The sequence below is a fragment of the Pezoporus wallicus genome, unplaced genomic scaffold (assembly GCF_028554395.1).
Source record: "Pezoporus wallicus isolate ANWC-B61680 ecotype Strahan unplaced genomic scaffold, APGP_CSIRO_Pwel_v1 contig_6999, whole genome shotgun sequence".
NCBI classification, from domain to species: Eukaryota; Metazoa; Chordata; class Aves; order Psittaciformes; family Psittacidae; genus Pezoporus; species Pezoporus wallicus.
Window position 1 is genome coordinate 2,891,948 of NW_026640180.1, and position 20,189 is coordinate 2,912,136.

Sequence of the window (20,189 nt, forward strand, 5' to 3'; positions counted from 1 at the left end):
TGGCTTAAGTAAGAAGATCTGTGCTTTGATCCTGCAAAATCTTAGCATAGTGCTCTGCTGCTGAGCCTTGTTCCTTCTGATGGCATGAGATATCCCACATATCCCACTCAGTCCTCGGTCTTTTGACTGCGACCCTCAGCAAGAGAGCACCAGTCGCTGCTGCTTTGGGTGTGGAACATGCCCACTAGAGAGCTGGTTTGTGATTACCAGCTAATGTTACATAGGCCACCCTAGAGCTATTGGAGAAAAATAAATCACTGCAGAGCTGTCTTGGATTTTAAGTCACTGAAAGGCCTGTAAAAATATTTGTTATCCCATTACCTGAGTTTGCCAGCCCTTTCTCCGGACTTTAAATTGTCTTCAACATTTTGCATTGGCCATTTTGAATGGGTTTAGGCAGGCAAGCTGAAAAAGTAGTTTTTGGCAGTTGGAGCAGGAAATATGCATTTGCCATTTAAGTGCATGTAAATAGGGAAAAGTCCCATTAAACTGCAGTTGATGGGACCATGTACAGTGAAATGAAAAGTGACCATTTGATAGAAATAGTTGATGCTATAGAAGATTTTTTTTATGCAACCTAAAAATTGTTCCCATTTCCTCATAGAGTGGTTTAAGATATTCTAGCCTTTCTTGCTGTCACTCCCAGTGTCTTGCTTACATCTGCTTCTTTGTGGAGGTCTCTCTCCTTGAAAATGCTTTCAGGACACCTACAGCATGGCTTGTAAGATCTGATAGAAGGCATATCTATAAAATAATGAGGCCTGGTTTTGGCTCACGTGTTTCACACTCTCTTTTCCCCCCTGGGGAGGCTTGACTCCCGTTCTTGGGAATGGCTGAGATGTCTGAGCAGCCAACCTGGTCTTGGAGCCTCCCCCAGAAAGCGAAACAGTCCAGTTCCTTTGAGATGAGTACTTCCGAGCCTAGTGGAGAGAGAGAGAGAGAGACTCTTCTGCATTTAAACAGAATGATTTACAGGTAAAGGAGCTTGCTTAGCACATGACTTATTTTACATGCAAAAGTTATTGGGGATTACACTTTTAATGCTGGTTTTCAGCTGCAGACAGAGAGCTCCTACATCTCCAGATTTGTTCCAGTTCCTTGTTTGGGGCCAGGATTTTGTTCCTCTGCACTCGCTGGCTGCTGAGGATTGCTCTGCAAGGAGGGCTTTGGGGGACTTTTTGCACAGAGATTGCTTAAACAGCCAATCCTTGCTCCACTCACCCCAGCGAAGGAAATCCTGTATGAACTGGAAAGTGTTAGAAAGGATTTAATGAGATTATCATGAACTGTTACTTCACAAAAAAAATCTTAAACCCTCAAGCAGCTGTACTGTGTAACTGGGGACAGGTGAAGGAATGTGAAGGACTAAAGAAGCTGTCTACTTATTTAAAGAGGCAGAGCCAAGGTTTTTTTTTTTATGTTGAATAAGCATTTTAGCTAAGAAAACACAAGCAAACAAAACGTGCTACCAGAATAAGGGACACTGTTGAAGTCTTGTATCTTCCAATGTAAATATATTGTTAATAATATTGCAGAAGTGAGTGATACTGAAATTAATTCTTGAGAATTCAGTAGCCCAGTGGACTATGCAAGCTCCTGTTTGCCTTCAAGTTCATCATACCAGTAAGGAGTGACGCAGAGAGGTTGTATTTTGCCCTTGCCACATTAGGGACTACTTTGGAGTTTAGATGTGTCTTCTGTTGTAATACAAAGAATTGGTAGCAATGGAGTGAAATTTGGTTGTTGGTTGATTTTGTTTTGAGTTGTCTTTTCATGTGGTTTGTTTTTTTTTCTTTTTTCTAACATTTGCTTGTGGTAAACCTGTAAATACAGCTGAGATTTATTTGGATGCCAAGTACTGCTTTGACTTTACGACACTGAAGTCATGAAATGCATCTACTTTCTGTGTGTTTGGTTACTTCTGTGATCTTTGTGCACCTGTCACTATAGAAAAGTTATAAATAGTGGGTGTGTATTATGGCATTAAGCTCCCTGGGGGTCTGGGTACCTAAAGCCAAGTGTGGTTTTAGGTGCCATTGTGGTTCTTCAGGGTGATCTGCTGTGAAGTCCAACCCACAGAACAATGTGATTGCAAAGAGGAACGTGTTGTTTGCTGAGTAAAAAAAAGTTATTTCAACTGGAAGTTGTTAACCAGTAAGAGGTATGGGAATAAAAAATATCCTCTGCAAGAATTTAGTGTTGGATTTATTTTGGCAGATGCCTATCTTGAGTTTGTAGGACACTTTCCAAATCCATCAGACATGCATTTAAGGTGGGGGATGAATCTACATCCTTGTCCATTTATTGTTGTGAGAATACCTTGGAGGCTGAAATGCAAGCTGTCGTGGAAGGAACTTCTGAAACATGAAATTTTGTACTGGTACAATACTGTACCAAGAAACTCTAACTTACTTGGTGAGAACACTTTATGTTTTAAAAGCATTGCCTATTATTGTTATGCAAGTTTAAACCTGTTAGTGTAATTTTTCTCAGTTATAAAGGAAGAGAAAATTTACAGTAGAGTGGCTTATTGGTGTAGGTTTAACCTTGGTTTTCCACACTTTCAGATTGGCATGTTAGCTGTCATTATAACCACCTAGAAAGATCTCACCCAGCAAGGAGATGTTCAGTTTGCCTAATAATGTACCAGGCGGGAGTCAGCGTGTGCAGAGATGCACGTGCATTACTTAAGCTACCTAACGGAATGCCGAGACTAGGACTGAGCCCATCTGTCTTCGACCCTTCTTCTGGCCAGATCAGAGGGCTAAATTTAGGTTCCCAGGTGGCAAAACGAGCTGAAGAATAGCTGCCAGCTCTGCCTGCAGCAGGCAAGTGGGTTGGTTCCCAGGGACAAGGGCTTTTGGCCCAGGTTGTTTGTGGATCTCATCTATGGATGAGAGAGGAAAACCCTGAAAAAATAGTATGAATGATTAAAAGATTTTTTCTGAGGGCAGTTACAGCCCTCTCCTTGTTCTCCTCCCCTCTCTACCCAACCATCAAGGTAAACCATCCATCCCTGTTGGTGTTCCTCTTCTGTTGTCTTGCAGCCTTATTCTTTGGCATGTTGAGAGGGAAAGGAGATTTGGGAGGCACAACTGCTCCTGCCATGCTAACCAGGAAGGCAGTAATAAGCTACTTCTGGAACTGGTTTTGGATATTTTAGGCTTTGGAGGAAAGAGCGACTTCAGAGAAGGAAAAAGTAATTATCTAAATTAGCTTAGATCAGAAAGAATCAAGCAAAGCTGCAAGAGATTTGCTAAAGTGATGTGAGTAGGCAGATTAAAGCAATTTTGGCAAGTGCACATTGTCAAAAGCAAAATACTGGTATATTTCCTGGATGCTGAATTAACTCTGGGTACAAAAAATATCCTTCATGTCCCGTTGACCAAGTAAATGGAATCTTCTGCTTTGCACAGTGAGAAAAGCAAATAAAACTTACTTCAGCCGGCAGATAAAGCTGATTTCTGAAAGTGACCACGTGGTTCAGTGAGTGCCACATCAGTTGGGGAATACTGTATTCAGATCTGGCCATCTCAGCTCACTAAAAGGTGCAGCAGAAATAGGTGGGTGACTAAAATACGAGATGAACTATCTCCTAAAGGAGCAAGGAATTTAAAATTTGGGGGCTGTTTAGAGAGGACTTCAATAAGAGGAGACAGAAGAAGGAAAATAAAATAATACATGTAAAAAGAGGAGGCAAATTGGATTTTTCCATTTAACCTTTTACATAATAAAAGACGGGAGACATCCCAATGAAATTACAAAGCAGTGCATTTAAAAAATAATAAAAAAACAAATACCTTTTATTGGAGACAGGAATATGGACAAGCTGAGCTGTTGGTCTGCCCTATTGTGTCAGTGCAGCGATCGCTATGTTATATGATCTTTTGGGGTTGCCTTTAGCCTTTGTATCGACGTGCAGTTTTGTTTTGACGTAGTCTGAGACATCTGGGCACAGTCTGCTCTGGCTCAACAGCTGAGTAGATATAGCCACTGTGGTAGTGGGAGCTGCAGCAGATAAATTGCTGTGGGGTGCTAAGCTGTTTGAGCTGATTGTGGCTGCATGACTCCCAGTTTGTGGGGGTAACTGCTGGTTGTAGTACCGCAGAAAAGTCTGTGCAGGTTCTCATTGCAATATCAGGCAGAGTGTGATAAACACCTATAAATAATTGTTTCTGGTTTAAGTCAAATGCCTGTCCAAGCTCCTTTAACTTTCCTAAATAGCCACCTTTTACAAAGCTGCCTCCTTACGATGATTTATTTTACTGAAACTTGTAATCCAAATGCTGTGTAGCCAGGATCTTGCTAATGAACACTTCAGTTAAGACTGAACACAACTTTATAGACAGGGCACTTGGGCTGAAATCTCAGCCTTTAGTGAGTGTCCTGATTCCCACATGTGATGAGATGGATAGTTTGCTGTTTGTATTTTAAAAAGAATATGTTGCAACCCTTGATACACAGCCACAGTGGTTTCTCACTAGGAAATGTCTCTCCTGAAGGCAGTGAGTGTCCAAACTACTACTGAGAATTGCCTAAATAAAAATTCAGAGAAACTGATGGTGGATTTCCGTATGCTATCATCTTGGATATATTGTCTCTTTTACTGGAAGCTACTAGATCTTCATCTTCATGAAAACTACTTCCTTCTCAATATACTTTACCTGTGGTTTAATCCAAAAGTCTTTTCACCTCTCCTGACAGTGTGCTGCTGCTTTTCTCAAGGATCAGTCACTTTTGACATATAACTGAGAAATAAATGGTTTTAAATTGGAAGGAAAACCTCTGACAAGCCATCTCTGGAAAAGCAGCCTAACTTCCCCATGCATTATGCTGTGAACTGATCTCCCAAATCGCAGCAACAAGCCCTCCATCACTGACAGCATCTAAACCTGAAAAAGAACACACAGAACTCTTCAGGGCACCCTGTCCAAGGCTTTGGTTGGTGAGTGTTTGCACTTTGTACTTATTTCCAGTCATATGAAAAAAATGCCTTAGCTCACTGTTACTCCTGGGCTGTCCGGCTGTGGAGAGCAGAAAGTTTATATAGTGTAAGTAAGTTTCAGTGTTAACAAACATGTTCTAGCAAAGAAAATCGTACCTTATTTTGAGAGTCATTTCATGTTGTCTACAGATACAGGGAATAAAAAAGATGTTTGAGAGCTAGGTATGATGGTTTATTTAGGCTGTTTGTTTCCATGAAAATTTGCAGTCTGTAGAGTCTGTTTTTCCATAAGGATGATGCTGTATGAGAATTTAGACTTTATAAATTAAGCTGGGCCCTGCTGGTAAGTACATTTCTGAGCAACACGTACATCAGCTGCTGTGTGCTCTTATTTCCTCCTGACTCTCATGATTTAAAATAAACGTGCAGACTGAAACAGAAGGTTTATAAATCTAGTTTTAATTCTTGTGAAATCAGGAAAATCTGAGCAGAGGTATCAGTTATAGCAACAGATGAAATGTTTCAGTGGTTAGTGATGGATGTTCAGAATATATTCTTTACAAAAGCATGCATTATTTGAGGTAATGAGAGTATTTGTGTATGATGAAAAATAGGTTCATGAGTTCTTAAGGATATGATTTGCTTTAAACATGTTTTGAAGTTACTATGGTTTTAGGAAATATTTTGAGAAATTGCTCAGTTTTTGTAAATAGGTGGCAAAAATAGAAGGGGGTTGGTTGGTTGGCATTTTTTCATTTGTCTTAGCAAGCCCTTTGAGCCCTTTGTTTACCTTCCCTCCTCCCTACAGTCTCCCCCCCCCCCCCGCCCCAATTTGTTAAAGGTGGATTGTTGCCTGTGGTAACTGCAAAGAATTTGTTGAAAAGCATGATTTTAGAAGACAATGGGCCCCAAATATACTGTGGCACAGCTTTAAACTTTATTAAGTCTGTCTTGGACTATCCTCTCCTCGCCAGAGTTAAAGGGAAGAAAAGTTTGGCAGCCTCCATGCTGTGAGTGTGATTGATGCCCAGAACATCTGAGGGACCTTTGTGTCCAGCGTGCTCTCCATGAGTGCATAATGTGTGAATACTCAAATAAGGTCAGCCCTTATCAGATGTAATCTAGGCCTGAAAGCAGATCAGTGGTGACAGTCATACCCCGTAAGCGCAAACACAAATCATCCTTGCATGCTTTGGACAAATTATGTTTTTTTTTCCCTCCTTGCTCCTGTTTTACCCTTTCCAAATGGGGGGGAGGTGACAGAGGGGAGGGGAGACTTTGGCAGATCTCTGGAAGGAGAAAAAAAGAAACAAACCCCAGAGGAATATGTGCCTGGAATACTAGACAGTCCTTTAAGCCAGGCGGCAGGGGGATGGGGTGGCAAGGCAGTGGCAGTCCCTGTGCAGGGCCTGGGGTACGCTGCTCAGTGTGGGGCTGTCAGTGGAGCACCCTACAGGTGGAGCAGGGTGGAAGGGAAGAAACTGGGGCAAAAGGGTTCAACTCGCTTCTCCGGAGCCTTTTTAAGAGTCTTTTCAGAGATTTCTAAGCACATCACAGCTTTTGTTTTCTGCCTGTCCCTGGGTTTGAATTTTTCAAAGTTGAGTGAAAGCATCTTTTTATTCTTTTTGAGTTTGTGCTCCACAAGTGGGGATGCTGTGTTTGAGCACAAAGCAAGTCAAAATATTAGAGAATACTGCCTTAAAGAACTCATTTCTGCCAGCTTTTGTGGAGAAAGCAGCAGTAAGCAGGTTTTGTGTAAGGGAAGAGCCTTCCATATGTGGATATTACTTATTGCAGTTGAAATATTGGATTGTTTTTGTAACTAGGAAATAAAAGAGAGCAGCAATGAAATGTTAATTTAGAGTTTCTTTATTTGTGCTTCTGCTTAGAAAAGGATTTTAATAGGTGAAGAGCTTATACAGAGCACAACATATATAGGAAAATAGCGTAATTAGCAGGAAGAACTCAAAGATATTGTTATATAATTGATGACATTAATAACTATGGAAACAATGAAGTCATCGTTCTATGATGTGAAAATATTTTTTCCACATTTATGATAACTTGAAAATTTTATTTCCATTTTCAGAAATACAATGTCCCTATCAGGGCAGTAATTTGCAGTGGTTTTGTGTGCTTACACACTCTATATGAGTAAGTGTGCAATACTGACGTATTCCCCAGGATTGAGGGGAAGATCCATGAACACTGACACGCTGCCAACAAACCCTGTAATTACAGCACCTTATTGCTTGCTTCATTTATTTATTTTGCTTTGTGCAAAATACCTTGCTGCTCATTGAAAATGCAGAGTGAAAAAGATTCCTTAGTTGCAGTTCACACCTTGATCTCTGAGGACATCAGAGAAACATAACCAACCTCTCTCTTCCCTTTGCTTCCCATCACTGAGCTGTCACTTCTTCATTAATTAGTGCTTTCTTTCTGGCCACTGTCCCAAAGAGGAATAATACCCCCTGATATCTATATGTACTGTATGGATTTGCAGGGAAACCTAATTTGAAGAAAGAGGAGCATCACTGACTTTGTCTAGTAGAGTCCTCTACCATCCGCACCTAATAAACAACTATTAGGCACCAGGGGTTAATACTGATGAAGAAGAACTGATGAAAGCCAGTAACTTTACGGCATGCTCAACCTTGGCTAACTTTTGTACGCCTACTTATAGATCTCTGGTTTTCTTCAGTGAACCAGAGTAGCTAACTGTGGCTATCCCAGCATATGTTGATTTAAATTGCCAAGGTATGGTGCAGCTTTCCAGTCGAATTTGAGGTTCTTCCCACTTGTGTTTGCTTTAGTCTGCACAAGGAGCTCTGCTTTTTGTTTTTTTTTTTTATGCATTGGTTCTGCTGGTATCCTAAGAGCATTGCAGTTAGACTCCCCATACTTTAATGGCAGTCTTCCAGATTCAGTTGTTTGCAGCTGTGAATTCATCCAGTCCTTTATGGCCCCACAGCTGGAGCTTGTGGTGTCTGTTCCCTGAGTGTCCAATATAATAGTATGCTTGCATTTTGGAGTCAAAAAGGTCACAGGAGTGCCATCCAATGTTTGATGTAGCAAGAATGGTCTGTTCTGTAGCGTTTGTTGAAAGGTGTCTGATATGTGGCAGTTTGGGATTTTTTATTTCAGTAATAGAAGCATTTAAAATGGTGCCAGTAGATGTTAAACCATTACTTTAAGGGATCTTTGTGTTGTTTACGTGGGCGCTTGTGAAGGAAACATCAAGCATGCTTTTTTAAGACAGTGTATAGGTTAAATATGAATTTTAATACCAAGAAAATTTTTCCTTTGAAAACTGATATGTATGGAGCAAATCTGTAATCAAGACCCACAGAATCATAGAATGGTTTGGGCTGAAAGGGACTTTAAAGATCATGTAGTTCCAGCCCTTCTGCCATGGGCAGGGACACCTTTTAGTAGACCAGGTTGCTCGAAGCCCATTTAGGCATTACTGTGTTAGTTTCTTGCATTTATTGGAATGAAGACACGTGAGAAAGACTGACAGCTTTTATTCACATAAAAGATGCATTCCAATCATGCGCATAGGAATGTATGTCTGTGTTGCATTGTAAAATGGTGTAGAAATCAGGCGGGTAATGGAGTTTTAAACAAAAGGATGAGGGAAGGAAAATACATTTTTGTACATCACTGGGAAGATGAGAGTAATGCTCATCACATTGGTGATAGCTGCTCAAGGCCTGGTTTATGGACGCTTTGGCCAGATTACTCAGTCACATTAAGTTGAATTCTGTCATTACTAATCATTGTGTGACAGCTGCTAAACGGCCACTTCAAAGATCTCCATGTTGCTAAGCATCATCAAAGATGTGGATCTTCCCCAGAAAGCATCTGGGGGTTCACTTTTTTCAGAGCCAAATACCATTTGAAGTGTGATAGTGGAATTTACCCAACTGAGATGCCAGACTTCCATTAGCTACAGCAGTCCAAACTGAACAAACATCAGCAGAAACGAGATAATGAATCACAAACTCTACTTTTCTCATTCTTGTAGATAGAAATAATAGTGCTGACATTAATAATGACTATATATTGAGATGCAGTTGATTTGTAAATACCTAGTTTATCCCCGCACTTATGTTTTTTGATCATTGGTAGTTGTGCGTCTCTTATTATTGTGGTATGTTGGTCTGTAATTTTCCTGTTGCATTGCTGTATTCAGTGCTTTGGGGATCTCACCTGTGTTATGTTCAAGAACGTTGCTGTTTGATGCTGTAGAAGTTGTTCCGAAGACTTGTTCTGGTCCTAAAGGGCAAATGTATAGGTAGGTTATTTTGTGGGTTTGCAGCCACTGACATTGCTAGCTGAACAGCCTTTCTCTGGGTACTGATCAGAGTCGGTGTATCAGCTGAAAATGGCATTTTGTTAAGCAAATATCAAGAAACAGTTAATGCAGAAGTCTAATAATCCTACCCCTATAGCTGGGGTGGCTTTCGTTTAGTGCACCCAGCAGAGAAGTGACACAACTGCTGTGCATGTGTGACCATCAGGGGTGAAGTTAAATCCGCATGCACGCCTGACTCAGTAACAGGCTTATAGGGAAACCATGCACTGCACATATGTTGAAGCAGCTCATTTAGTACTTGAGGAATGATACCAGCTTAGAAAGTGTTTCTAACAGTTGTCCAGCGAAAAGCTGCATGGAGGGCGCCTTATCTTTAAATGCCGCCGTGCAGAAGCGGAGATTTCTGTGTTCCTCCTCTGTTTCTTTCACTCACTGCTATCGCTTGCGAGCACTTTCTGCCTGTGAAGGGGTCGCAGTTCCCGAGGCGCTGGTGTTGGTCTCTTTGCAGGCGGAGGAAACGTTTGATGTGCGAAAGCCTAAAGCAGTTTGACGTGACGACTCCGGCTTCCTTGTGCGGCTGGGGGCTGCCGGGGCAGGGGGAGCCGAGAGGTCCCTCTCCCGGCGGCGGCTACCCCTGGCCAGCGGGCTCCCTCCCGGCGGGCACGCCGCCGCCAGCCCTGCCCCGCCGGGAAGGAAAGGGAAAGGGGAAAGGAAAGGAGAACGGGAAAAAGAAAGGAAAGGGGCGCGGCGAGGAGAGGAGAGGAGAGGAGGCGGCCGGGCCGGCGGCCATGGGCCGGCGGGAGGAGCGGGGCTGGCCGCGGCGGCTCTGCCTGCTGGCGCTGCTCTGGCTGCGCGCCCGAGGTGAGCGGGGTTGTACGGCGGGGAGCGGGGCTGCCTGTGGGAAGGTGCCTCAGACGGGCCGCGGGAGAAGGTGTTCTGCTCAGGACGGTCATTCGGTCATTTCGGTCTGGTGGGGTGATGCCCCATGGGTCACGGAACCAGGCAGCGGGCGGGGGGTGCTCAGCGGCTGCCGGCGCGGTCTCCGGCTTGAGACCACCTGCACGGCGCGAAGGGGAAGTTTTAAAGCGACTGTGTCGCATTCAGTCTGCCTCTGGACATCTGGAGCGTTCTAGGCTTATGGTTTTGGTAACTTGTTCTTTCACCCTTTCGGGGGGGGGGGGCGTTCAGTGGTGACTGTAGCCCAAGAAACGTTGTGCAGCTTTCGTGGGAGGACCAAACTTTTTCATACTTCAGTTTTAACAAGAAAGCATCACGCTAATTGTAAGTGAAAATAATGTATTTCTCCATCAGGAAGTAAAAATTTGGTATAGCTAATAAGAAACGGGGGCACTAATTAGCACTAAAGACAGATTGTAATAAGGCAGAACTTTGATTGACAGCAGGGTCATAATAGTTTCATTCGTTATGGAGACTGAAAATAAGGAAGGTGTATTAATTGGTTTGAAGCATAGTTACAACTGTTGCATTTGAAAACAAGTTCAGCATGCAGTAAAGGAGATGGCATTTTGGGGAGTTTATGATGCTTACAGGAGTGTGCTGCATTCACGCACTGATTTGGAAGAAATGTGAAATTACTGTCGTTCTGTTAAGCTTAATTTAATGAAACACTCTTGACGTTTTGGCTTGGATATTTTAATCATGAAGCCATTAGTTAGCAAGCTGAGGATCACATCTGAAAAGGCAAAAATGTATGCACAGCAAGGGAGGTTTTTCTTTCTACCATAAATTAGTCAGTTCTGTTAACAAAACAGATAAACTTTCTGTGACCTCACCTACAACCCTTCAGCATTTCTGATGTTCAGCCCTCCAGAGTTTGTGTAGTGCTTGAGATGATTTTACGCTGGCTTCCTAGTAACACATACTAAAGCTAAGGGGCAGAAGAAACAGCAGTAATGTTTGCGTAGCCCATTTGTCCTGAAGACGTTCATGTGGTGGGAAGCAGACAGGACGCGGTGTGCATAGGAGCAGCTGGACTTGGGGAGAGTGTGGTTCATAGCTGCAGAGCAGAATTAAGAGCCACAGGTGGTCAGCAGGAGTCTGTACCAACTGTAACGGTGCATGCAGTTCAAATTCACACTTGAGTTTCTTGATCTATCATTTTCTCCTTAAATAACAAGAACAGCTGGACTGATGTTTTATATCTAATGTTTGACCTTGTTTCTAGACTCAACTGCAGAAGCTGTACGTGGGGCATAGGAGTGAGCATGCTGCACATTTTTGTATGGGGTGAGCAGATCTTACAGACTTTAGGTGATGCTGAAGTTTAATCCAAAACCATTCACTCGTGCTGATCTTCCTAAGTGATACTTGTGTGAAGTGTGGGCTCTGGACAAACTGCAGTCACACCTGAACGGCCAGCCCTGTATATTTTTGCAGGGACCCTTGGTATTCTGCCAGCACCCTCTGCTGCTGAAGTGGGGAGTGCAGCTGGGCTGCATCAACTCCCCAGAAACCAGTTCTGACTCCAGGAATCAGAAACGTTTCTGAGCCTTAGTAGTTTCTCTGTTCCTTTGAAATAAAAGGGGATTCTTAGATTATCTTCAGTTATCCTTGCGAAAATAATGTGCTCCTAAAGACACTAAGAATCTTGGTGTGATGACCTTAAAGGAAATCAGATGTACTCCAACTAAGGAGCATCTTCAAGGACATAAGGCAGATCTGTAGGAGAAATGCAGTAGGTTGCTGAAAGGTGCACAGAAAACCTCTCTTGTCCGGAAGAGACCAAGAGTTTTCCCTCTCTGCAGGATTTCAAAGACGAGCATGCAAAAGTTATGCCAAAAGATAAGATCCTTGGATATTGCATCTTGTCAACAGTGTCAGTTGTCAACCACAAGTGTCAGTAGGAGATTCCCAGTAGCATCATTTGAAATCTCGTTGCTCATGAGTTGGCAGTTTGTATTTAAAATATGTTCTCAGCTTCCTGGCAGTTGAGAGTCAAAACTTTTTGTGATTTTTGAGCAATGTACAAACTTTTTAGGAAGTGTAACTAGTGGCTCATTCAGGAGAGGATTTTTTCCCTTCCAAGGACTGTATATTTCTTGTTTGCCAGCACTGCTCAGAAAGCAAGAAGCTTGTGCTGGGGAATCTTTGCCAGGGAGCCCCCATGTGGGTTCCCACGGATGCTCTCACCAGCTCCTTGGACTCCTCAAAGATACTGAACAGGAGACGGAATCCAGCCCAAAGTCTTTCAGCAATTAAAGAAAGACAAAGTGATAGCAATTAGAGTGCATTAAGATAATTTTAGGAACTAAATCCTTAAAAAAATCCCACAAAGCACCAGCTTGTAAAGCTATGCGTTGTATAGTGATATTCTTTATGGTTTTATTTCTTTTTGAGTTACATGACTGTAACACTGCTTCCTTCCAACCTTTGGGTTATGGATCAGAGTCCCGTTGCTATAGGTGGTTTCAAGGCAGGAAGTTGTTATGAAAAGGAGCTTAAAATCTAATTAAGAGGTCTTCTAAGTAATTCAGTCTGTGCCTCAGGCCAGGAGCAAGTTTTTCTAAAACCATATTAGTTCTAGCTTAAATTTTCGTAGTAGGTGCTTCTATTTTTTCACTTCAAAGCTTTTGTTTCGTTGCAGGTTGATCACAGTGGGGACATGAATTATTAGCCTGTGGAGTCTACCTTTTCCCTGTTCATATGTATGGGGGATGGTTCCACATGATTACTAATATCAGATACAGTTATATCATTAATGTATGGGCAGATTTGCTCTGGATATAGGACAGGAAGGCAATGCCAAGAGGTTAGCCTCTCCCTCTGACATTCATATGATGTTTGTTACCAATATTTGACTTCCCTTCAGTGATGAGGGGACCATAGGTTTCTAGGCAATCAGTTTCAGCACCTCCCTAGTCTTACCTCTAGAAAAATTGATCGTCTTTGCTTCAGTTCAAGCCCAATTCTATTTGTGTGGTCTTGAGTGTCTCCAGTTACCCTTTCTGACCTCTGCTGTGGACAATATAGATTTGGCAGATTTTTCTCTCTTCCTATACTACTATTGGTGGCATCCCAAGAGGAGCCATAAATAAGCATCTTCCCAGTAGACACCATCACAGGCCTGTCCTAAACCAGTATGTGGAAATCACAGAAAAGTCTTTCTGAATGGAAGAGTATTGCATTCATGAAAAAAATGGGGGAGAAAGTATGAGAAAACTGTGCAGGAGCCAGTTGTATCTTCAAGGAGTTGTCAAATGCTTATGTCTCTGGTGCTCTCTGTTGGTATACGTCAGCATCATGCTGTGGAGTGACATATCAGCCTATACAATTAGTAGATACAAAGCTGTAGGGACTTTGAGTAGATGCAATTGTTAATTATTGTTGTGATCTGGTAAATATATAAACCTGATGTAATGAAATTATTTGGTATAATTACTTGTCCTACAGTTCGTTGCTCAAGGGATTTAGCAGGCAGTACTGTACTTTGATTTAATCCAGAAAAGTTCATGTTCACCTGCTGGTCTAACTGTTGCGGGGTGAAGTGCCAGGCCTCCACCTCCTGCCTCTGATGTGTGCTCCTCCAGGATGCTTTTTAATGCTCAGAGGCTTGAAGCTAAAAAATCTGGGAATTAGGAGGTAGGACCTGACATTGTTTGCCTTGTTGAAAGCTAAAGGATGATTTGGGAAGCACAAGGATGGGGAACCTTTGGTAGCTGTATGGTGCAGTTGTACATCGTGTGTTTAAAGCAGTAATTTTGTAAGTGTAACCTGATGCTGGTTACCATATGGCAGAATCCACTGAAAGTATGAACCCAGCTGCTAAATGCATAACCACAAGTGCGTGTTCAAGAGTTTTAGACTGCAGCTATTATGTGGCATCCCCAGCTATTAATCTCTCACTATTAATCAGCAATAAAAGCAGCTTGTGGTGAGCATCACAGATGCTTGAAATCTAATCTCTTCAGCATCATACCTGCACAGAAGATGGCAATACTAGGATTTTTACATCCTCCGTTCCCTGCCTCCTTGTTTTTTCAGTAGATACGGTTCAACTCAGGACATATGAAGCATACTTTGCACCCACTTGTTCTGACCTGGAGTTTATCACCCACCAAGTGTCAGGTCCTCAGCTGTCTGGCCTTGACAAAGATACTGGGTTTGAAGGCCTGACCTGCTTTGCAGTTTGGCAGATGCTTCACTTGTGTGATTTATTTTTTTGAATGCCTTTTGTTCCAGATTCATTGCTAGAAAGCAGAATATTTAAGTGGAATGAAACTGGATGTGCCATGTGTTAGCCAAAGTAACCCTGAAGTGTTTACTCAGCAGGTTACTTCAAACACCTGTATGATTTTAAACTTAATGATCCTTTTAAGACTGACAGGACTACTGTCTTCCTTGAGTACTTTGCAGAAGTGGAGGCTTAACTCCTAAAATACAACAGGACTAGTGCATCAGTTTGTTATCTATACCAAAGTTAGTCTTATCTGTTTACTAACTTCTGTTTGCAGCTCTACTATTTTTCAGTATTTTATGCTGCAAACTTGACTGCAGGGAGATACCTTCTAATGATACTGATTTTTATGATGTCTGTTTGTGGAGTTACTGTGATGTTGCAACAGTACTGACCATCTACCAGAAAATTTTTGGACTGCTTCAGACAGAACATGTTTGCCTAAATACAGCTCAAAACATTCATGCTAAGAAAGCATATTGTTCTTCCTCTGCTGAAATGTGTCTTTGCATTAGCTTAGCAGTATAAAAAGGTACCCGAGTCAGCATATAAATATCTTGTGAAAAGGAAATGGGATATTTGTTGCTTCTCTTTTCAAAGAGAAATGTTGCTTGCTGGGCTTCTCCAAATAAACTGATGTCCTTTGGGACATTTCTGCTGTCCTGGCTCATCCAGTGGCTCTGTAACGCACTTGGGAAGCTTTTCAGGAGCATAAGGGCAGTGGGAACTGTTAGATTAGTCAATGTTCCTGCTTTGCTTAAGTTAATGGCCTTACAATTTCTGTTTCAAAAGTATTTAGCAAGCCACAAAGGGAGCTGCAGCTCCTGTGTTATTAATCTACAGAATAAATATTAAGCTTGTGTATTAGTTTTGCCTTGCTAAGAAGATCACATCTGTGTGAATTAAGTAATGAATTAAGTTGTAGTTCTGTATCTCAATGGGTATTTATATGAGGTGGGATTTTTGAAGTGAATTCTTCTGGGTTTCTCAGTTCCCCAAAAGAGAGAGAACAGCACCTTGAAAGAGTGTGTCACCCTTTCTAACATGGTTAGGAAAAGCTAGGAAAAGAAAACCTGATCAGGTTCTGTGGCAGCACTTACCATACCAGTAACAGATCTGCTGAGACAGTCAAGACCTGAACCATGGAGGGAGAGAGTTGCTAACTGTGTTTGGGGATTTTATGCAAGATGTTTGTGATTGGAAAAATGGAGATGTTTAGTGTTTCCATGGCTTCACTTAATTTAAAATATTAAATTAATTGTGCTTTCTGTTGCTCTTTTACCACATTGACCTTTTTTTTCACTGCTTTTTTGAGGAAGCCAGTATAAGCATGAAGTTCTGATGAACACATAGTCTGAAGATGTCTCAGAATATATTCATTTGCTTAAATATCTGATAGCATTCCCTTAAATGTATAACAGGACGTGTTTTGCTCATTGAAGCAGTATTGAGTGTCAAGGGCATGGTATCATTATGCAGAGTACTGCATGTGATTCGAGTTTTTTCCCAGCCTTCGAAATACTAAACTTCTGGTGAATAAGGAGTAAAACATAGTATTTCATTTGAGTGTGTTGTTTATAAATGTTTGATACACTGGTGTCCCAGACTATATTTGTGGTCGCTGTTTCTGGAATGAGTGGTTTGAATAAACGCTAAGCAGTCTGCGGGAAGCTTAAGCATCTCAGGAACTCCATGAATACCACTGCTATAGCATAACCTAACCTGGTTGGGTGAAAAATGTGTTTTCCTGTCTTCATCTGAAAAAGTGATTTTTAGGCTTACTGACATGCATCCTGCAAATATAATTTTCATAAATATTTCATCTCTTTCTTATGCTCAATTTAGTCTATCAAAGCCACACGGTGCAGTAGACATCTGGGATTGTGCTTAAGCAGCTGGGTTTCATTTGCAGGAGATTTCTAGCAAATTTCTTTTTCTTGCCAACCACAGAATGTCTTGGTGACTGTGCAGTAGCACTAGGAGATTCAGCGCAAGTGACATAGCTTCAGAAACAATTTGGGTTAGTTCTTTGCTTTACCTGGGTTTGGTATCATCTAAGGCGTTTGAAGGGCAGCTCAGTTTTGTGTCTGGTCAGCCTCAGAAATAAGAGAATGTTTTTATTTTCTAGCTGTGGCAACTTCTATACAGAGAGTGAACCGTTTCAGCAGCCAGCTGGATTTTCCTTGAGCAGAAAAAAGGACAAAAATCTTATTCGGAGATGTAATGATTAACAGTCTAATTCTACATGGACATATGTTGCAATTAAGCAACGTGTGTATTAAATAAATTATTAATTAAATACACTCTGTAACAAATTAAGGGAAAAGCATTTCTCACACTTCTCAGAACAGAATGTACAGTGACAAGAGTGTGAGCTTTATCTCCTGGCAACTCAGTTTTATTAGAAATATAAGGCAAGCACAAACATCATGTGGTGTTTTTCCTCAGTGTTGGCTGTAACTGAGCATGTCGTGGTTCTTTCTGCCCAAATAAATGCTGCTCACTGTGTAATACTGAAGCTCTTACCAACCAAGATGTCTCAGCTAAGTAATGCAGCATCTTTGTACAGAGCAGAAGTATCTCACATCAGGTTGACAGAAAGTTGCCCTCCTGAGATGTGACATTCTGCTGGGTGGATTAGCTGAGTCTCTCCATTGTAGGAAAATCTAGTGTTCTCTTGGGACTTGCTCTGATTTATTCTTCGAGTGCAAATAAGCTGTTGGAAGCTGAACCAACAACATTTTTATATTTAAATCTGAAAGCATATTGATTAGATCAATATGACATTATACTAATCTATTTTCTATTGCAACGAAGTAACAAATGAAAACTCAGTATTTTATATAAGATGTGAAATATATTCTGTTTGAATAAGGGCTACAGAGTAGATTTTGTTGAATGAATGATAGGTGCCTGTGGGAATCTGGGTGCCTTCTGAATCTGTCATTACTGACTTAATTTTGCAAATAAGGTTAGGCTTTGGGAGCATTCTTTTAGCTCAGTTTTCAAATAGCTGTCTGGAACATCTCATAAACTATGTTATTTGTTAAATGTAGTTTTCTGTATGTCCTCTTAGCAGTGCACTTGTTAGTAGCTACCTGCAGATGTATTTTGTTTATTATTTTTATTGCCTTGTAATTTGGAAAATAAATAAATATATACTAGAAGGCATCAGTAAAAGAAGGAAAGTTAAAAATTATCTGTAGTACTTATGGGTTTTGTAAAATTTTATATCTGCTTCTGCCCAAAACAGTTGTTAGAACATTTCTTCCCTTTAAAAAAAAAAGAAGGGCAATGAAAAATTCTGGCTATAGCCATGATAAAAGAAATTTAAAGATGGTTCTTACTGCAGATAGGCATAGCACAGTTGAAGTAGGTGTTTTAGCTGGAGTGTGAGAGTTAAACTGTCTAGGGAGAGACTCGTTCACATTGAAAAATTTGGGCATGGAATTGCTGCTCTGTATGAAATAGAGAGGCCGGTATGGGTAATGGCTCCTCCTTAGTAGTGACTGTATTAATGTACATAAATTCACATTTCCCGTAGATTACTGACTCCATGCAAACCTGAAAAAGAAGTATAGTTATATTATGATAGCTGATACTATCATTGTGTGTGGTTATTAACCACCGGTACTGTGTGGCAGTTTGTTTTTTGAGGTTTTTTTTTAATACTTGTCTTAAGCTGACTTCTCTCTGGAATGGAGGGAGACGCTATGCTTTATAAAACCTGAGGATTCAGTTTGGACTACGCGCTGTGGTTGTACTTTGGTATAGTGTTTTTAAATATAATACTGTAACTGTTATATAAATCAGTCAGAAATTATTCTTGGGGGAGGGAGCTCTAGATTCTTTCTAGCTCTGTGGGCATGCACTTGAGCCATGTACATGTTTTGTTTAATTACAAAATAATACAACCAAAGAAGAGCAAAATAAATCTCATAAACAAATAAAATGGAATGCCTGTAAGTCATGGAAGCATGTAAAGCTCCTGGGCAGTCGTTTATGTAAAAATCTAACCCTTGTAACTAAGTTTCTTTCAGCCCCAAGAAGGGGCTACCAGACACATTTCCCTTGAAACAGATTTGTGTGCTAAGCTAGCATCCCACCGCCAAAAAATGTGTTTAAGTGAGCTTCATGGCATATCCTTCTGTTACAGAGAAAAATGAAGGCCTAGCTGATATGAAAAGAAGGACAATAAATTCTCTCTCAAAGCCACATTGTTTTTAACAGGTGAAGAAGCTCCTGTTTTCCTGCAGGTTCTGTAAGCAACGTGTTTGCAGTGTCCTCTTAGAGAGCAAGAAGGGAATGTATTCTGTAGGTTTACAACCATGGGCACCAGCGCCCACTAGGAACAAACACTTCCACCTGTATGTTTTCATGTCCTGATGCTAAGGTGACATTGCTTCTTTTGGGAAGCACCTCCATGTTTTCAGTGGGCAGTTGTTAGATGGGTGTTACATCAGAGAAGGGCTGCAGTGCTGCTGTGGACATGCTGACAAGTGGTGGGCAAATAGTGAAAATGAGAATTGATGAAAAAATTCCAGTGAGTGGTGCACTGCTGTCACTGCTCTGCAAGCAATACGTTTCTGCTACTGGGCAAACACCTTCTGTGCTTGGACTTGAAGAGCTAGAGGAGCACTTTGGTCCTGTGGTTAGGTTTAACGCTTTTGTCTGACATTAAAATGATTTTTCAGAGCTAACTAAAGGCGTTGTTGTAAATCTTTGTTGTATTGTTGAATAGATCTAAAAGATGCATAGGAATTTGTGCTTCTGAAACTATTGGCTAAAATTACAAGATTTTTCCTATTGTGTGAAAACATGAATCATAGAATGGGTTTTAAATTTTCAGTATTTATCGGCAAATTATTTCTTCTAGTGTGGGGGGTAAAATAAGTCATAAACAGTGTGAAAAGGAACCATTAAACCCAGCATTGCAACCATTTGGTATAAAAACCTCCCCCCTCCTCCCGCATGGCTGCCCAATTTCTTTTGTCTGTTTAATATTGTGTCTTGGTAGTAACAGAAAAGAGGACCTTACTGAAGGAAATAATATAGCTCATTTTTCTGAACAGGCATTTTTGTGTTCGGTCCCCTAATGACCTTTTAAAGGTATAAAACCAGAGTGGGAGTTAAAAGCCTTAAGTTCATTTTGCAGCTTTGTAGTGTAATCCCACTTAGATGCACAACTGATTTGTGGATCCAGATCCACAGAAGTTCTGTGGTTGAACCAAGTTTGTCTGATTTCAGTGGGAGTTAGGCACAAAGATACCTTTGTGAATCTGGTCTGCTCTCTTGTTTCACCTTCTCTCCTGCTAAATGTAAATAATAATGCAGTTTGACTCCATAGAGCTGTTTACGAGAAACATTAATTGGGAGCAGCTGTCTCCACTGGTGACAAAGGCCATAGAAATATTTGTAGACATATATATATATATATATAAAAACAGCAACACACTGTTGCTGTTCCATATGCTGTACCAAATGGCTTTCAAACTCTGAGTGGTCCTTTGGCAGCGTACTTTGGGTATGAGCTAGTTTTGTGTTATTTGCCCATTATTTTTCTCAGGGCAGCTTAATCTTAAATTAATATTGAAAAGAACTTTCCCTTGCAGAATGGCAAAGAGGGTTTTGTCATTCATTCATTTCCTTGTCTCACAGACAGGATCTTCACTTGTGCGGTGAAGGCAACCACGTTTTGGCCTCATCATGAGAACAGTAGGAGGGATGTG

The 20,189-nt window shown here is 41.2% G+C and overlaps 1 protein-coding gene across 3 annotated transcripts in view; it reads left to right on the top strand.

Moving 5' to 3' along the window:
- The window catches only part of BMPR1B (bone morphogenetic protein receptor type 1B), a 190,690-nt gene that overhangs the window by 106,987 nt on the left and 63,514 nt on the right, over positions 1-20,189 (top strand). The window contains exon 1 of one of the 3 annotated variants that reach the window (XM_057417962.1): positions 10,032-10,127. The exons of the other annotated variants lie outside the window; for them this stretch is intronic. Coding sequence (XP_057273945.1) covers positions 10,055-10,127 — 73 coding nt within the window. The 5' untranslated portion in view covers positions 10,032-10,054. Of the gene's footprint in view, positions 1-10,031; positions 10,128-20,189 lie in introns of those variants that run through there. 3 annotated transcript variants of the gene reach the window in all.